Below are 13,771 nucleotides of genomic sequence, written 5' to 3'. Positions count from 1 at the left end.
TTACATACACTCACCCTTGAAACCATCTCTCTCCCCATCCCCTACCCCCTCCCCCTCTTTCCATTTAGTCAATTATTTCTAAGGGAAGGGACAATAGCATCATCAACAAGGATTAAATGAAGAAGTCACATGGTCAACAAAAAATGAGGAGAAATGCATATTCAAATTTTAAAATCGTACTTGTTCATTTCCGACATAAAAAATAATAAACAGTCATTACATTACATTTGATAGTACAAAAATGAAACATTTTAAACAATTTATAAAACCCGTTGTCAAGAGAGATGAAGAGATGTGAATGATGCATTAAACAAGTCAAAATGACCACAATATTTATAACATGGGTATTGTTCACAGAACAATGGATAATAGAAGGAAAAATTTAGATATGACTGTGCAGTAGATTCATTCATCAAAGGGTATCATACTGTGCTCATACATGTATGGATAAGATCAAGATGCATTTTTACAGTGAACATTCATAAAATATCCAAGTATCATAAACTACGTCAGTCCACATACTTCTAAGGTTATGACATTTCAAACCTTAACGTTGCTCAAGATTCAGATTTCAATCTTGACAATGCCAACACGGCCAGAGTGAATGACCTTAATTAACCTTGTTCATGTGACCTGAAACTAATACAAGATGATCAGTGATTACCATTATGCCCTAGTTTCATGACATTTAAGAGTTTTAAGATTTCAATGTTAACTTGAACTTTTCTGAAGGTTTGATTGTCTAGAAATTAGGTTCATTCGTACAAAAATGAATAAATGAACAGCACCCCACCCCCCTCCCCCATAAAAAACTTACTTCATTTCCAAACAACTGCACCTTCATAATAAGTAAGCTCTACTTTTTCTGACAATTGAACCTTCAAAAAAACAAACATAATTTTGTTTTTAAACAAACAATCAGACTATAAATGAACCATGAGTTGGAATAACAAACTTTTGGGACAAGGATCTGTATACCAATCTCAGAATCTCACTTCTATTAAAGGACAAATCCACCCCAACAAAAATGTTGATTTAAATAAAAAGAGAAAAAACACTGAGAATATGATCAAAACTGGATGTACAATAAAAAAATCATGAAATTTTAAAGTTTCACTTGAAGTTTCACTTGATTTCACAGAACATTATATGCACATCCTCGTCGGTATGCAAATGAGGAGACTGATGATGTCACCCACTCACTATTTCTTTTGTAAATATTATATTATACGAAAATATGAAATATTCTAAAGTTCTCCTCATTGTCAAGTGAAACAACAATTATTTCCTCCCTGAACATGTGGAATTAGCATTGTTTAATACTACATGTTTCAGTCAAGTTGGTCCTTATTGTCAAAACTGTAAAAAATGAAATATTGTATAATTCAAACGATAAAAAACAAAAGAAATGGTAACAGCATCAACTGTCTCATTTTCCTGTCACTGAGTTGTGCATATCACTGTTTTGTGAAAAATAATCGAAACTCTAAAATGTCATAACTTTCTTATCTTAAATCCTATTTTGATGAAACTTTCAGCATTATGCTAGTTTGATTTTTCTCCATTAATTCATATCAACAGTTTGCTGGGGTGGACTTGACCTTTCAGTGTCTTTTATTACAATGAACATAAATGTAATACTATTCAGCTGTATGAAAAACATGGTCTCGATTAATAAATCGCACTCTGTGCTAAAATTATGGAAGGCCAAATCTATCAAATTTTTGTCATACATTGTGTGTTTCTTATTTGTACTATGTTCTTTCCTAACTCATGAATGGTGAAGAAAGCTACTTTATTTATCATTCTGAAGCAGGAATGGTTTGAGAGGATAATGAGCAGATACATTGAAACTATACTGATAGAGATTTATGCCACTATTGGCTATCCATAGTAAAACCACAACTTTAAACCTGAGTTTAAATCAAACCATCAGAATACGGGCCACTGGATTTGTCATCTGTATAAATTTCCTTCTATTGTGAAAATATGTTCTCACTACTACCTTAATATCACACTTATCAAATACATAGGTTTTCTCATCTTCACACCTATCAAAGACATAGGTTTTCTCATCTTCACACTTATCAAATACATAGGTTTTCTCATCTTCACACTTATCAAAGACATAGGTTTTCTCATCTTCACACCTATCAAATACATAGGTTTTCTCATCTTCACACCTATCAAATACATAGGTTTTCTCATCTTCACACTTATCAAATACATAGGTTTTCTCATCTTCACACCTATCAAATACATAGGTTTTCTCATCTTCACACCAATCAAATACATAGGTTTTCTCATCTTCACACTTATCAAATACATAGGTTTTCTCATCTTCACATTTACCAAATACATAGGTTTTCTCATCTTCACACCTATCAAATACATAGGTTATCTCATCTTCACACCTATCAAATACATAGGTTTTCTCATCTTCACACTTGTCAAATACATAGGTTTTCTCATCTTCACACCTATCAAATACATAGGTTTTCTCATCTTCACACTTATCAAATACATAGGTTTTCTCATCTTCACACCTATCAAATACATAGGTTTTCTCATCTTCACACCTATCAAATACATAGGTTATCTCATCTTCACACCTATCAAATACATAGGTTATCTCATCTTCACACTTGTCAAATACATAGGTTTTCTCATCTTCACACCTATCAAATACATAGGTTTTCTCATCTTCACACCTATCAAATACATAGGTTTTCTCATCTTCACATTTACCAAATACATAGGTTTTCTCATCTTCACACCTATCAAATACATAGGTTTTCTCATCTTCACACCTATCAAATACATAGGTTATCTCATCTTCACACTTATCAAATACATAGGTTATCTCATCTTCACATTTACCAAATACATAGGTTTTCTCATCTTCACACTTGTCAAAGACATAGGTTTTCTCATCTTTACACTTTACATGTGTCATTAGGTTTGTGACAGACGGACGACCAACGGACGACATTTGGATCCTTAAGTCTCGCCTTCACCTCTGGTGGGCGAGACAATAAAATGAGAGGAGCAATTTTAAACTTGTTTTAGAATAAGCGAATTATGGAAGTTTGAAAACTCTTGTTGTACTTTCTACGGGGATCCTCAAATTGGCAAACGTACTTCAAAAATGCTAATTTCATGGACAACTCTCCATTTGTTTTGTACACAAATTTTCAGATTTTCATTATTCTTCTTGCCTCCTTCTGAGCACAATATGTCATCATGGGAAAATATAATTCACACCACATATGTCAAGGTCAAGAGGAGATAATGTGAAATATGTAAAATAAAGGGGAAAATCTGAAAATTTGCACGTACAAAAACAAATGGAGAGTTGTCAACAAAATCAGCCATTTTGAAGCATGTATGCCAATTAGAGGACAACCATAGAAAGTATAACAAGCTCTAATATACGTCCACAACTTGCTTATTTCATAACTGATTTTAATAAAAATTGTTTCAAATTGTTCCTTTCATTTTACTCTTTCCAATAAGATTGATTCTCTTCTTGGGATTTGTTTTCCTTCAAAATGCAAATGGATAAAGACTTGCACTTGGCCATGTTTTTGTGATTTCTTTGTTTGGCTCTTATCTTCTAAGAACCCTTTTACAAAAAGCTTTACTTCACTGATCACATGCTTATGATTTCTCACCAGAGTGCATAAGTTTATGTGTTTTAAGACTTTCTTTACGGATAAAGCCCTTACCACATTGATCACAAGCATACGGCTTTTCACCGGTATGGATTAGTTTATGTCTTTTGAGAACTTGACTTTGATTGAAGGCCTTGCCACATTGATCACATACAAAAGGTTTCTCACCAGTGTGGATTCGCTTATGTGTTCTGAAAGTTTGTTCCAGAATAAATGCTTTACCACACTGATCACATACATACGGCTTCTCGCCTGTGTGGATTTTTTTATGTCTTTTGAGATCCCGTTTCCAACAAAAAGCTTTACTACATTGATCACATGCATAGGATTTCTCACCAGTGTGGATAAATTTATGTGCTGTAAAACTTTGTTTGCAAACAAAGGCCTTATCACATTGATCACATACAAAAGGTAACTCACCTGTGTGGGTAAGTATATGTGTTGTAAGACTTTCTTTTCGAATAAAGCCCTTACCACACTGACCACAAGCATACGGCTTTTCACCAGTATGGATTAGTTTATGTCTTTTAAGAACATGATTTTGACTAAAGATCTTGCCACATTGATCACACTCGTAGCGTTTTTCATCTGTGTGGACTAGTTTATGTGTTCTGAGAGTTTGTTCCAGAATAAATGCTTTACCGCACTGATCACATACATACGGCTTCTCGCCTGTATGGATTTGTTTATGTCTTTTGAGATCCCGTTTCCAACAAAAAGCTTTACTACATTGATCACACGCATACGGCTTTTCACCTGTATGGATCCGTTTGTGGCTTATTAAACCAGCACTGCTATGAAATGCTTTACCACAAGTATCACATACAAAAGGTAACTCACCTGTGTGGGTAAGTATATGTGTTGTAAGACTTTCTTTTCGAATAAAGCCCTTACCACATTGATCACAAGCATACGGCTTTTCACCTGTATGGATTAGTTTATGTCTTTTGAGAGCTTGATGTTGATTAAAGGCCTTGCCACACTGATCACATACAAAAGGTTTCTCACCAGTGTGGATTCGCTTATGTGTTCTGAAAGTATGTTCCAGAATAAATGCTTTACCACACTGATCACATACATACGGCTTCTCGCCTGTGTGGATTCGCTTATGTGTTCTGAGAGTTTGTTCCAGAATAAACGATTTACCGCACTGATCACATACATACGGCTTTTCGCCTGTGTGGATTTTTTGATGTCTTTTTAGATCCCGTTTCCAACAAAAAGCTTTACTACATTGATCACACGCATACGGCTTTTCACCTGTATGGATCCGTTTATGGCTTCTTAAACCATCACCGCTATGAAATGCTTTACCACAAGTATCACATACAAAAGGTAACTCACCTGTGTGGGTAAGTATATGTGCTGTAAGTCTTTCTTTTCGAATAAAGCCCTTACCACATTGATCACAAGCATACGGCTTTTCACCTGTATGGATTAATTTATGTCTTTTGAGAGCTTGATGTTGATTAAAGGCCTTGCCACACTGATCACATACAAAAGGTCTCTCACCAGTGTGGATTAGTTTATGTGTTGTAAGGCTATATTCATGGACAAAGGCTTTATCACACTGATCACGTACATACAGCTTCTCGTCTGTATGAATTTTTGTATGTCTTTTGAGATCCCGTTTCCAATGAAAAGCTTTACTACATTGATCACATACATATGGCTTTTCACCTGTATGGATCCGTTTGTGGCTTATTAAACCAGCACTGCTATGAAATGCTTTACCACAAGTATCACATACAAAAGGTAACTCACCTGTGTGGGTACGTATATGTGTTGTAAGACTTTCTTTTCGAATAAAGCCCTTACCACATTGATCACAAGCATACGGCTTTTCACCTGTATGGAGTAGTTTATGTCTTTTGAGAACTTGATTTTGACTAAAGATCTTGCCACATTGATCACACTCGTAGGGTTTTTCACCTGTGTGGACTAGTTTATGTTTTTTGAGAGTTTGTTCCAGAATAAATGCTTTACCACACTGATCACATACATACGGCTTCTCGCCTGTATGGATTTGTTTATGTCTTTTGAGATCCCGTTTCCAACAAAAAGCTTTACTACATAGATCACATACATACGGCTTTTCACCTGTATGGATCTGTTTATGGCTTCTTAAACCATCACCGCTATGAAATGCTTTACCACAAGTATCACATACAAAAGGTAACTCACCTGTGTGGGTAAGTATATGTGCTGTAAGTCTTTCTTTTCGAGTAAAGCCCTTACCACATTGATCACAAGCATACGGCTTTTCACCTGTATGAATCTGTTTATGTGTTCTGAAACTACCTAAATATCTAAATGCCTTATTACAATGATCACATACAAAGGGTTTTTCACCTGTATGGATTCGTTTATGTGTTCTGAGATCCCGTTTCCAACAAAAAGCTTTACTACATAGATCACATACATACGGCTTTTCACCTGTATGGATCCGTTTATGGCTTCTTAAACCATCACCGCTATGAAATGCTTTACCACAAGTATCACATACAAAAGGTAACTCACCTGTGTGGGTAAGTATATGTGCTGTAAGTCTTTCTTTTCTAATAAAGCCCTTACCACATTGATCACAAGCATACGGCTTTTCACCTGTATGGATTAGTTTATGTCTTTTAAGAACTTGATTTCGACTAAAGGCCTTGCCACACTGATCACACACGTAGTGTTTTTCACCTGTGTGGACTAGTTTATGTTTTTTTAGATCACTATATTCATTAAATGCCTTACCACACTGATCACACGCATAGGGCTTTTCACCTGTATGCATTTTTCTATGTCTTTTGAGATCCTGTTTACAACGAAAAACTTTACTACATTGATCACATGCATAGGGTTTCTCACCAGTGTGGATACGTTTATGTGCTGTAAAACTTTGTTTGCAAACAAATGCCTTATCACTTTTCTCGTGTGCATGGCACTTATCTATCTTACCGCATGATTCCTCTCTCATATTTTCTCTGTTTCTTTCTGATTCTGTAATTTCTTTACTATGAGGTAAATATTTATTTGTGTTGCAGGTCGGACCTTGTATGTCTCCTTTGAAAAACTGTAGAATATCTTTCTTTGATGCAAATGAAGGCAGGAATATACCTTCTACTCCATGTTTATAATTGAGATGCCTTGCTAAGATGAGAGGAATAGCAAAGGGTGATTCACAGTACTCGCATCTATAGATTCCAGAATCTATCGAAAAAGAGAATAAGAAATTACATAATCAATTTGTTACAATAATTTGAATGACTCTTTGGAAGGGAAGTTTACCCTGGTTGGAAGATGGTTTTCTTGGAAAGTTAAGGATGATTTCGCATTCATTATATCAACAGGCACATCACATCACTCCAACTTCATTTTTATTTATTTATTTTTCATTATTATTTATTTATTTATCACTAAAGAAAAATATTTTTCTTCTTCATAAACCATACAAAAAATTAACTTATATGGGATTTTATTAATCTTCGCCAATATTTTCTCTATTTTTTCTTTTATCAAAATATCTTTATCATAAAGTTGATGAATCTCCCCTCTTATACCTGAATAGAGCTACAGTGCTTTTAGGAAGTCAAAATGAATCTGCAAAGCAGCCAATCTTGTGTAAGCAGAAAAAAGAAATCATAATATAATAACCAAAAAAAAAGGAATTTCCAACAACAAAAAAGGAATGTGTCAACTTGAACCTTAAAACCACACGCAATATACATGTACATCCAATGCAAAAATAATGTATGCAGTGGCGAGTCATTCAATTCAACATGGACGCAATCAAAAGGAACATGTACATGTAAGTAATGCAACCTCTAAGAGTTCACGGCGGCCTTTGCAATCACCATGATGTAGTGGAGGAAATGACTGTCATTGTAAACAACGCCAATTGTCTTCTTCAAGGGCATGAAAGAAGATCAACAAGTGATTCCTCGACATTGATGGTTTTTACTTGTCATGTCCGGACAATTAAATCTGGCTATTTATAAAAAGTTACTGGCCCGACAGCGATTTTTACTGGTCTAGTACTGTTTGACGTACCACTGCTAGTGTCACGCACTGACATACACAATATACATTATATACACACATTATTAAAATGGAAAAAAAAAATTATTTGAAAAGAAAAACCATAATGCCGTAATTTTGATAAAATTGGTAATGATTATTGTAAAAAAGTATTTGTTGTGACAGCTCTGACAGTGTGGTGTACAGTATCGGATGTGAACAAAACAGGTCTCTAGGGAAATTTGGGCAAATGTCTTTTTATTTTCACCTGGTTCTGGGAAAGATTTAACCTTTCCACCAGCTTGTCTTTTACTTCTCGTACAAATGCCTTCTGTCTTCTGATCACATGACTGACTGCTGAGATCACCTGACTGATTCCCCTGATCACCTGTTGATGTTGGCTTGGTTTGTGTCTGGGTAGCTTCATCATAGTTACTCCATTCGATGAGATCATTGATTTGTTCTCCTGCAGTGTAATTAGCCTCATCCAGTGGAGTGCCATCATCATCATACTCAGTCTCTACTTTTATCGTGTACTGAATATTCAAAATTCAAAACAAAAATTATAACAAGGAATAAGCGATTTTGTGTCTCGCCCACTTATGAAAATAAGCAGAAATATCGTGATTTGTGAGGGCACGCAACAGAATTGTATCAAAATGAGAGAGGGTATGCAACAGAATTATATCAAAACTTCATTGTGAGATAACTGAGATGGAATAACATTTGTCATAAAAAGCATCTTGCATGTAAACTTTAACGTTGACCTGAAAATGACCTTTGACCTTACCATGTGACCTCCGACTGCAGCGTAACATGCAGGTCCCCTAAGTTCATCAAAAGCCCAAGTTTGGGTGAAAAGTGACTTTTGGTTGCGGAGTTGTGTGTCATAAAAGAGTCTTGCATGTAAACTTTAATGTTGACCTGAAAATTACCTTTGACCTCCACATGTGACCTCTGACTGCAGTATAACATGCAGGTCAACTAAGCAAAATCTACCTCCCAAGTTTGGTTCAAAAGTGACCTACAGTTGCGGAGTTATGTGTCATAAATGTTTGTGACGGCTGGACGGACGGACAACATTTGGATCCTAAGTCTTGCCTTCACCTCTGGTGGGCAAGACAATAAAATAGTTACAAGACTATTCAAAATTTTCAAAATTACAGTAATATCACACATTTCAAAATAATGTCTTATGATGCTAAAAAACAAGTATCTATTTTTATTACTACACCTTTATGCTAGAAAAATACCACACAAAAGTTGGCTTGTTCGAAGAATTCAAAGCACATGCCAAAATATTTGACATCCTCAAGAAATATTTTTCCTTTCAAACCAAATTTTGCATGAAATCATTACACTGCCAGAAGTGTATACATGGCATCACCACAAATTATATTCATACCCATTTTCTAAAAGCTTTTTTTACGCAATGACAATTTTGCTGCTGAGGACGAGGGTGATTCGGTTTTTGCCCTAACAGGACATTTCCTCACATTTTTCACCCTTGACACATAAAATGTGGTGATGATATTGATCATCCATATTGAGAACTTGGAGGTACATGTAGGTGGATATCTATATAGTATACCAATGCATGAAACCATGTAGATCCTTGTCATTTGATTGGTTGTTTAATATCGATTATTCAGCCCATTTTTTTAATTACATCATCAACCGTGCAATTTAGGATCCATTCATCGTGCAACTTTGGATCCATACAATTTTGTCTATTGCACGCGCGCACCGAGACAGCAGGCACCACAAAATCTATGTTACTCATGTTTGAAGTGCGCATGTTGTATGTACGCAAAAATCAGCAGACCGAGCACGTACTGCATGACCATATTTTGCATCGAAAGTCATAAATTTCATATGAAAAAGATTCAATTTTTAGGTGTCATATAAACCAAATAATGAATGTTCTTTTCATTTGTGCAATGGACATTCAGTTAAAGATGAAATGAATGATCCATTCAACTCTGCTACGCCTCGTTGAATGGATCATTTCATCTTTCACTTTATGAAGTATTCTGTCCATTCCACTCATGAACATTCATTATTTGTATGCATGGGTCCCTTAATATACAGCATGTCCCAAAAAAAGAAACCAGGATTCCCACATCTTTTTTCTTCAAAGGCAAATTATGATATTTCATTTATTTCGTCATACAATAAAATTATTCCTCTACACTTTGATACCTAATACGTGACGAACACTTCACAAAGTCATGAGCAGGGAAATTTTAATGTCAAAATCAAGTTGCGCAGAAAAGTTTGGTTCGTGTTACGACAACTGCGCTTATTCAACGATTGGCTCATTAGCATTTGTTTTGTATACTTTGTTACGATTCTCTCACCGATCCCTGAAATGAGAGTGCATTCAGATTCACACAAGTTTCTGCGCAAATCGTTTCTTATATAGGCCTTAATAGTATTTATGAAAGACGTGCCAAGCTATTGGTCTCAGATACGATTCCTCTATTACCGTAAGTTTCAAATTCATAGTAAAAACATGATTAATGATTGTGAAATATATCTCTGAAAACGGGTTTCTTTTTTTTGTGGGACGCACTGTATGTAAATCATGTTTTCTCACATTGTTTATACTTACAGTATTCTCCTCAGGAATCTCATTCTTCTCTATATGACCTGGTTTAAGAATTCCCTGATAGTTATAAACATCGGCAGATCCTAGAGATTTAAAACATTAATACAAAAGATGGATTATTCAATTAAAATGGTCAAAATCTGAATTCATGCTTCCTCCATTGCAAATCAAATTTATGTACTCAAGGCTCTACACAAACTATTTTTCTTGGTGGCCCAATCGGTCCACCAGAATCATTAATTTCATATTCTTGGTGGCCTACAAAGCATATTTGGTGGCCCTAAAACAATAGAACAAATTACAATTTATCAAAACTTTGGTAGCGTGAAGGGCCACCAAGTGTGGGCTTTTACAGAAATTTGGTGGCCCGACTCTCATTTCTGGTTGCCCCGGGCCACTGCTAATGTCGAACCCTGCATGTACCCTTAACTTCATTTTTTTCTTCCAACTTATGTAAATTTTAGCGAATCATCATTCTTAAGGGACAAGTCCTACTCAACAAAAAGTCGTTTTGAATAAAACCAGAAAAATCCAACAAGCATAACATTGAAAATTTCATCAAAATCGGATGTAAAATAAGAAAGCTATGATATTTTAAAGTTTCGCTTAATTTCACAAAACAGTTATATGCACATCCTTGTCGGTATGCAAATGAGGAGACTGATGACGTCATCCACTCACTATTTCTTTTGCATTTTATAATATGAAATATGAGATATTTGAATTTTTTCCTTATTGTCTAGTGAAACAAATATTAATTCCTCCCTGAACATGTGGAATTAGCATTGCTTAATACTATATGGTTCAGTCAAATAGGTCCTTTTGTCAAATCCGTAAAAAATGATAAATTGTATCAAACAATAGAAAACAAAAGAAATAGTGAGTGAGGGACATCATTGACCATCTCAATTGCATGTCACTGAGTTGTGCAAATCAATGTTTTGTGAAAAATAAGCGAAACTGTAAAATAATCATAAATTTATTATTTTACATCCGATTTTGATGAAATTTTGCAGCGTTATGCTAGTTTGATTTTTCTCTATTTATTTAAATCGACATTTTTCTGGGGTGGACTTGACCTTTAAATAATGAACCAAGTTCAATTTCAATCTATCATTTGGACCTGTTGTTGCAATATCCAATGACCTCTTTCAACCTTTAACCCCAAATTAGATACGGCTTCATCACTCGTATCTGCAAAGGTCTAGATTAGCAGGGACTTATAATTATGAGAGGAGCAATAAAAAGCTCTCCTAAAAGTTTTCAGGGGAGCAGTAGGGGAGCACTACAAAAAGCTCAGATTGTTGGACATACGAGGGGAGCTCTTTGTCTGATTACAAAATGGGTGAAGGAACGTATATGGTGTTACATCCCACAACCAAAAGAGACAAACAATCAGATAAAGACCTATGCAATATTTATGTCAATGAACTTTTTAATGTCATTATTGCTTACAATGTAATTGTGTGTCATAAAATTGTACCGACAGATTTGAACAAAATTACATGTTTTGCACATTGGCAAAAGTACATTGTTTTCTAAGAACTGACCTTTGCACCATCTTTCACACAATTTTTTTATTTATTTACATATGCGCTAGCATTAAAACAAGCATGATAATCGTCTCAATGGATTTAATTTTCAAAGGAAACCTTTATTTTTTTCAAATCAAATCAAAACTTTTCTTATAGAAAAGTACTGAAATCGGTTTCTTCATTTATAGTGGATCCCGATGCGGAATATAAAGCAAATAATCACCTTTTGAATTCAGGTGGTGAGGAGGCAAACTATCTTTCCTCAGCTTTGCTTTGGACAGATAGCGACATCCAGCTTGCCTTAAAAGTGAGAGTTTGCCCATCATCACCTTCACCAACAGTGATTATTTTCTTACTACCACTGTGTAACTTCTCAATTGTTTTGGATTGCTCCACAAACCTTGTGATTTCTTGTCCCCATTCTTGCCATCATTATCCTCTACGATCTCTTTCTTAATTTCTTTCTGATGTCGTCGCATGAACATTGGTGGACTGACGTCCAATCCTGTGTACACAAAAATAATTTAAGCAAAGTGTGTCATTATTTAAAAATATCAAAGATTTAACCATGTGGCCTGGAGAACTTGGATCAAAGAAACACAGAAATATTATTTGGGAGAACAAACTCTTTCAGGCCATGTAGTGTACATCCTGCAAAAAACAAAAACCGAGATTTATTAATGATTGATCATGCCTCTTACACAAATACAATAGACAAATGACCTGCTACTGTAAAGCTTAGAGTCTCCTCTTTTGTTTGAAATAACTTAGATTATTCCTCATTCATACATGAGTGAGCAAAAATAATTTGAAGAAAGGAAACCAAAAATTCACTTGGCAGGTGATATCTGAGTTTCAAAAAGACAATCACATTTTTAAAAAGTTCAATATCTGCTCTTTAATTTGATATCTCAATTACGCAAAAACGGTCAAAAAATAACAAAGTTCTATTTAGTTTAAAAAAATAAGGCTTGAATTCCAATAATATCATAAAATGGAGAGGTTTTACATGATAGCTTTCAGACTTACTTGACACTCCGTTTTGTTGACGATCAGCCATCCAAAAGGATTTTGGTAACTGTGTGATAGCTTAGGTGGGAAACCGGTGAAAACATGTTTGTTTCATGAAACTACATGTATGGAAATACAAGCATTGTTTCAAAGAAACACAACCTTGTTATTTCTTGACAATTTTCTGCGATTTAGCTATCAAATTAAAGAGCAGATATTGAACTTTTTAGGCATGTGATTTTCTTTTTGAAATTTTGATACTCCCTGCCAAATTACTTTTTGCTATCCTTTCTTCAAATTGCTTTACTCACTCACACGTGAATGATAAATCCTGTATGTTACACCAGCTGAAAGTGGAGATTCTAAGCTTTACAATGATAGGTCATTTGTCTATTGTATTCATGATGAAGTTATGATAAATCATTGCTAAATCTCGGTTTCGTTTTTTTGTGGGACGCACTGTATAATAATTATGTGTTCATGACCATGATGATATATTTTTTCCTTAACTTGGGAATTTGTGAATTTGACTCACACGGTATATTTCCTTCTCTGATATTTATTTTTGATTTCTATAAGGTTGGATTCCCCTTTAACGTTCGGTGAGCTTCCTACAGTATGACATAAGAACATGAGCCACATAAGCTCTAACATAATTTCTTAGGTTATTGCAAGAATGAAAACGAGTCCTACATGAAAGAGTGGAATGGGACTACCTTCAACAATAGATTCGCAAATGAACAAAGACTGTACCTACCAACTTTTAGCATCATCTCATAGTTTTCTTTGATGTTCTTGATACAAATCTTCTCATAATAGCTGATCTTTGCCCATTCCTCAACTGTGAAGTAAACCTGGACATCTAATTGTTGATCCATCTCTAACAGGACATGGTGATATAATTCAGACTAGAAGCACAAAACCTTTGCTGTATC

The 13,771-nt window shown here is 34.9% G+C and overlaps 2 protein-coding genes across 2 annotated transcripts in view; both read right to left on the bottom strand.

Annotated features, from left to right (window-relative positions):
• Nucleotides 1-2,992, bottom strand: part of LOC129280556 (uncharacterized) — a 27,180-nt gene extending 24,188 nt beyond the window's left edge. Inside the window, exon 1 of the mRNA XM_064112147.1 lies at nt 2,052-2,992. Coding sequence (XP_063968217.1) covers nt 2,052-2,992 — 941 coding nt within the window. The remainder of the gene's footprint in view (nt 1-2,051) is intronic.
• Nucleotides 161-13,771, bottom strand: LOC129280767 (zinc finger protein 91-like). Its single transcript, XM_054916773.2, has 5 exons — nt 13,594-13,771; nt 12,226-12,330; nt 10,294-10,373; nt 7,948-8,215; nt 161-6,872 (listed from the first exon to the last, which is right to left on the bottom strand). Exons 1-5 carry the CDS (start codon nt 13,712-13,714, stop codon nt 3,661-3,663), a joined length of 3,786 nt encoding a protein of 1,261 aa, XP_054772748.2. The 5' UTR covers nt 13,715-13,771; the 3' UTR covers nt 161-3,660.

The sequence above is a fragment of the Lytechinus pictus genome, chromosome 17 (genome assembly GCF_037042905.1).
Source record: "Lytechinus pictus isolate F3 Inbred chromosome 17, Lp3.0, whole genome shotgun sequence".
Classification (NCBI taxonomy): Eukaryota; Metazoa; Echinodermata; class Echinoidea; order Temnopleuroida; family Toxopneustidae; genus Lytechinus; species Lytechinus pictus.
This window is presented reverse-complemented; position numbering and strand designations above follow the sequence as displayed.

What these genes read in the sequence shown, in the direction of transcription:
- LOC129280767 (XM_054916773.2), bottom strand. Translation starts at nt 13,714, where the DNA reads ATGGATCAACAATTAGATGTCCAGGTTTACTTCACAGTTGAGGAATGG. An exon ending in TGAGATGATGCTAAAAGTTG is followed by an intron (nt 12,331 to 13,593) that starts GTAGGTACAGTC and finishes TTGTGTACACAG; the next exon opens with GATTGGACGTCAGTCCACCA. An exon ending in TGGGGACAAGAAATCACAAG is followed by an intron (nt 10,374 to 12,225) that starts GTTTGTGGAGCA and finishes TTAAATCTCTAG; the next exon opens with GATCTGCCGATGTTTATAAC.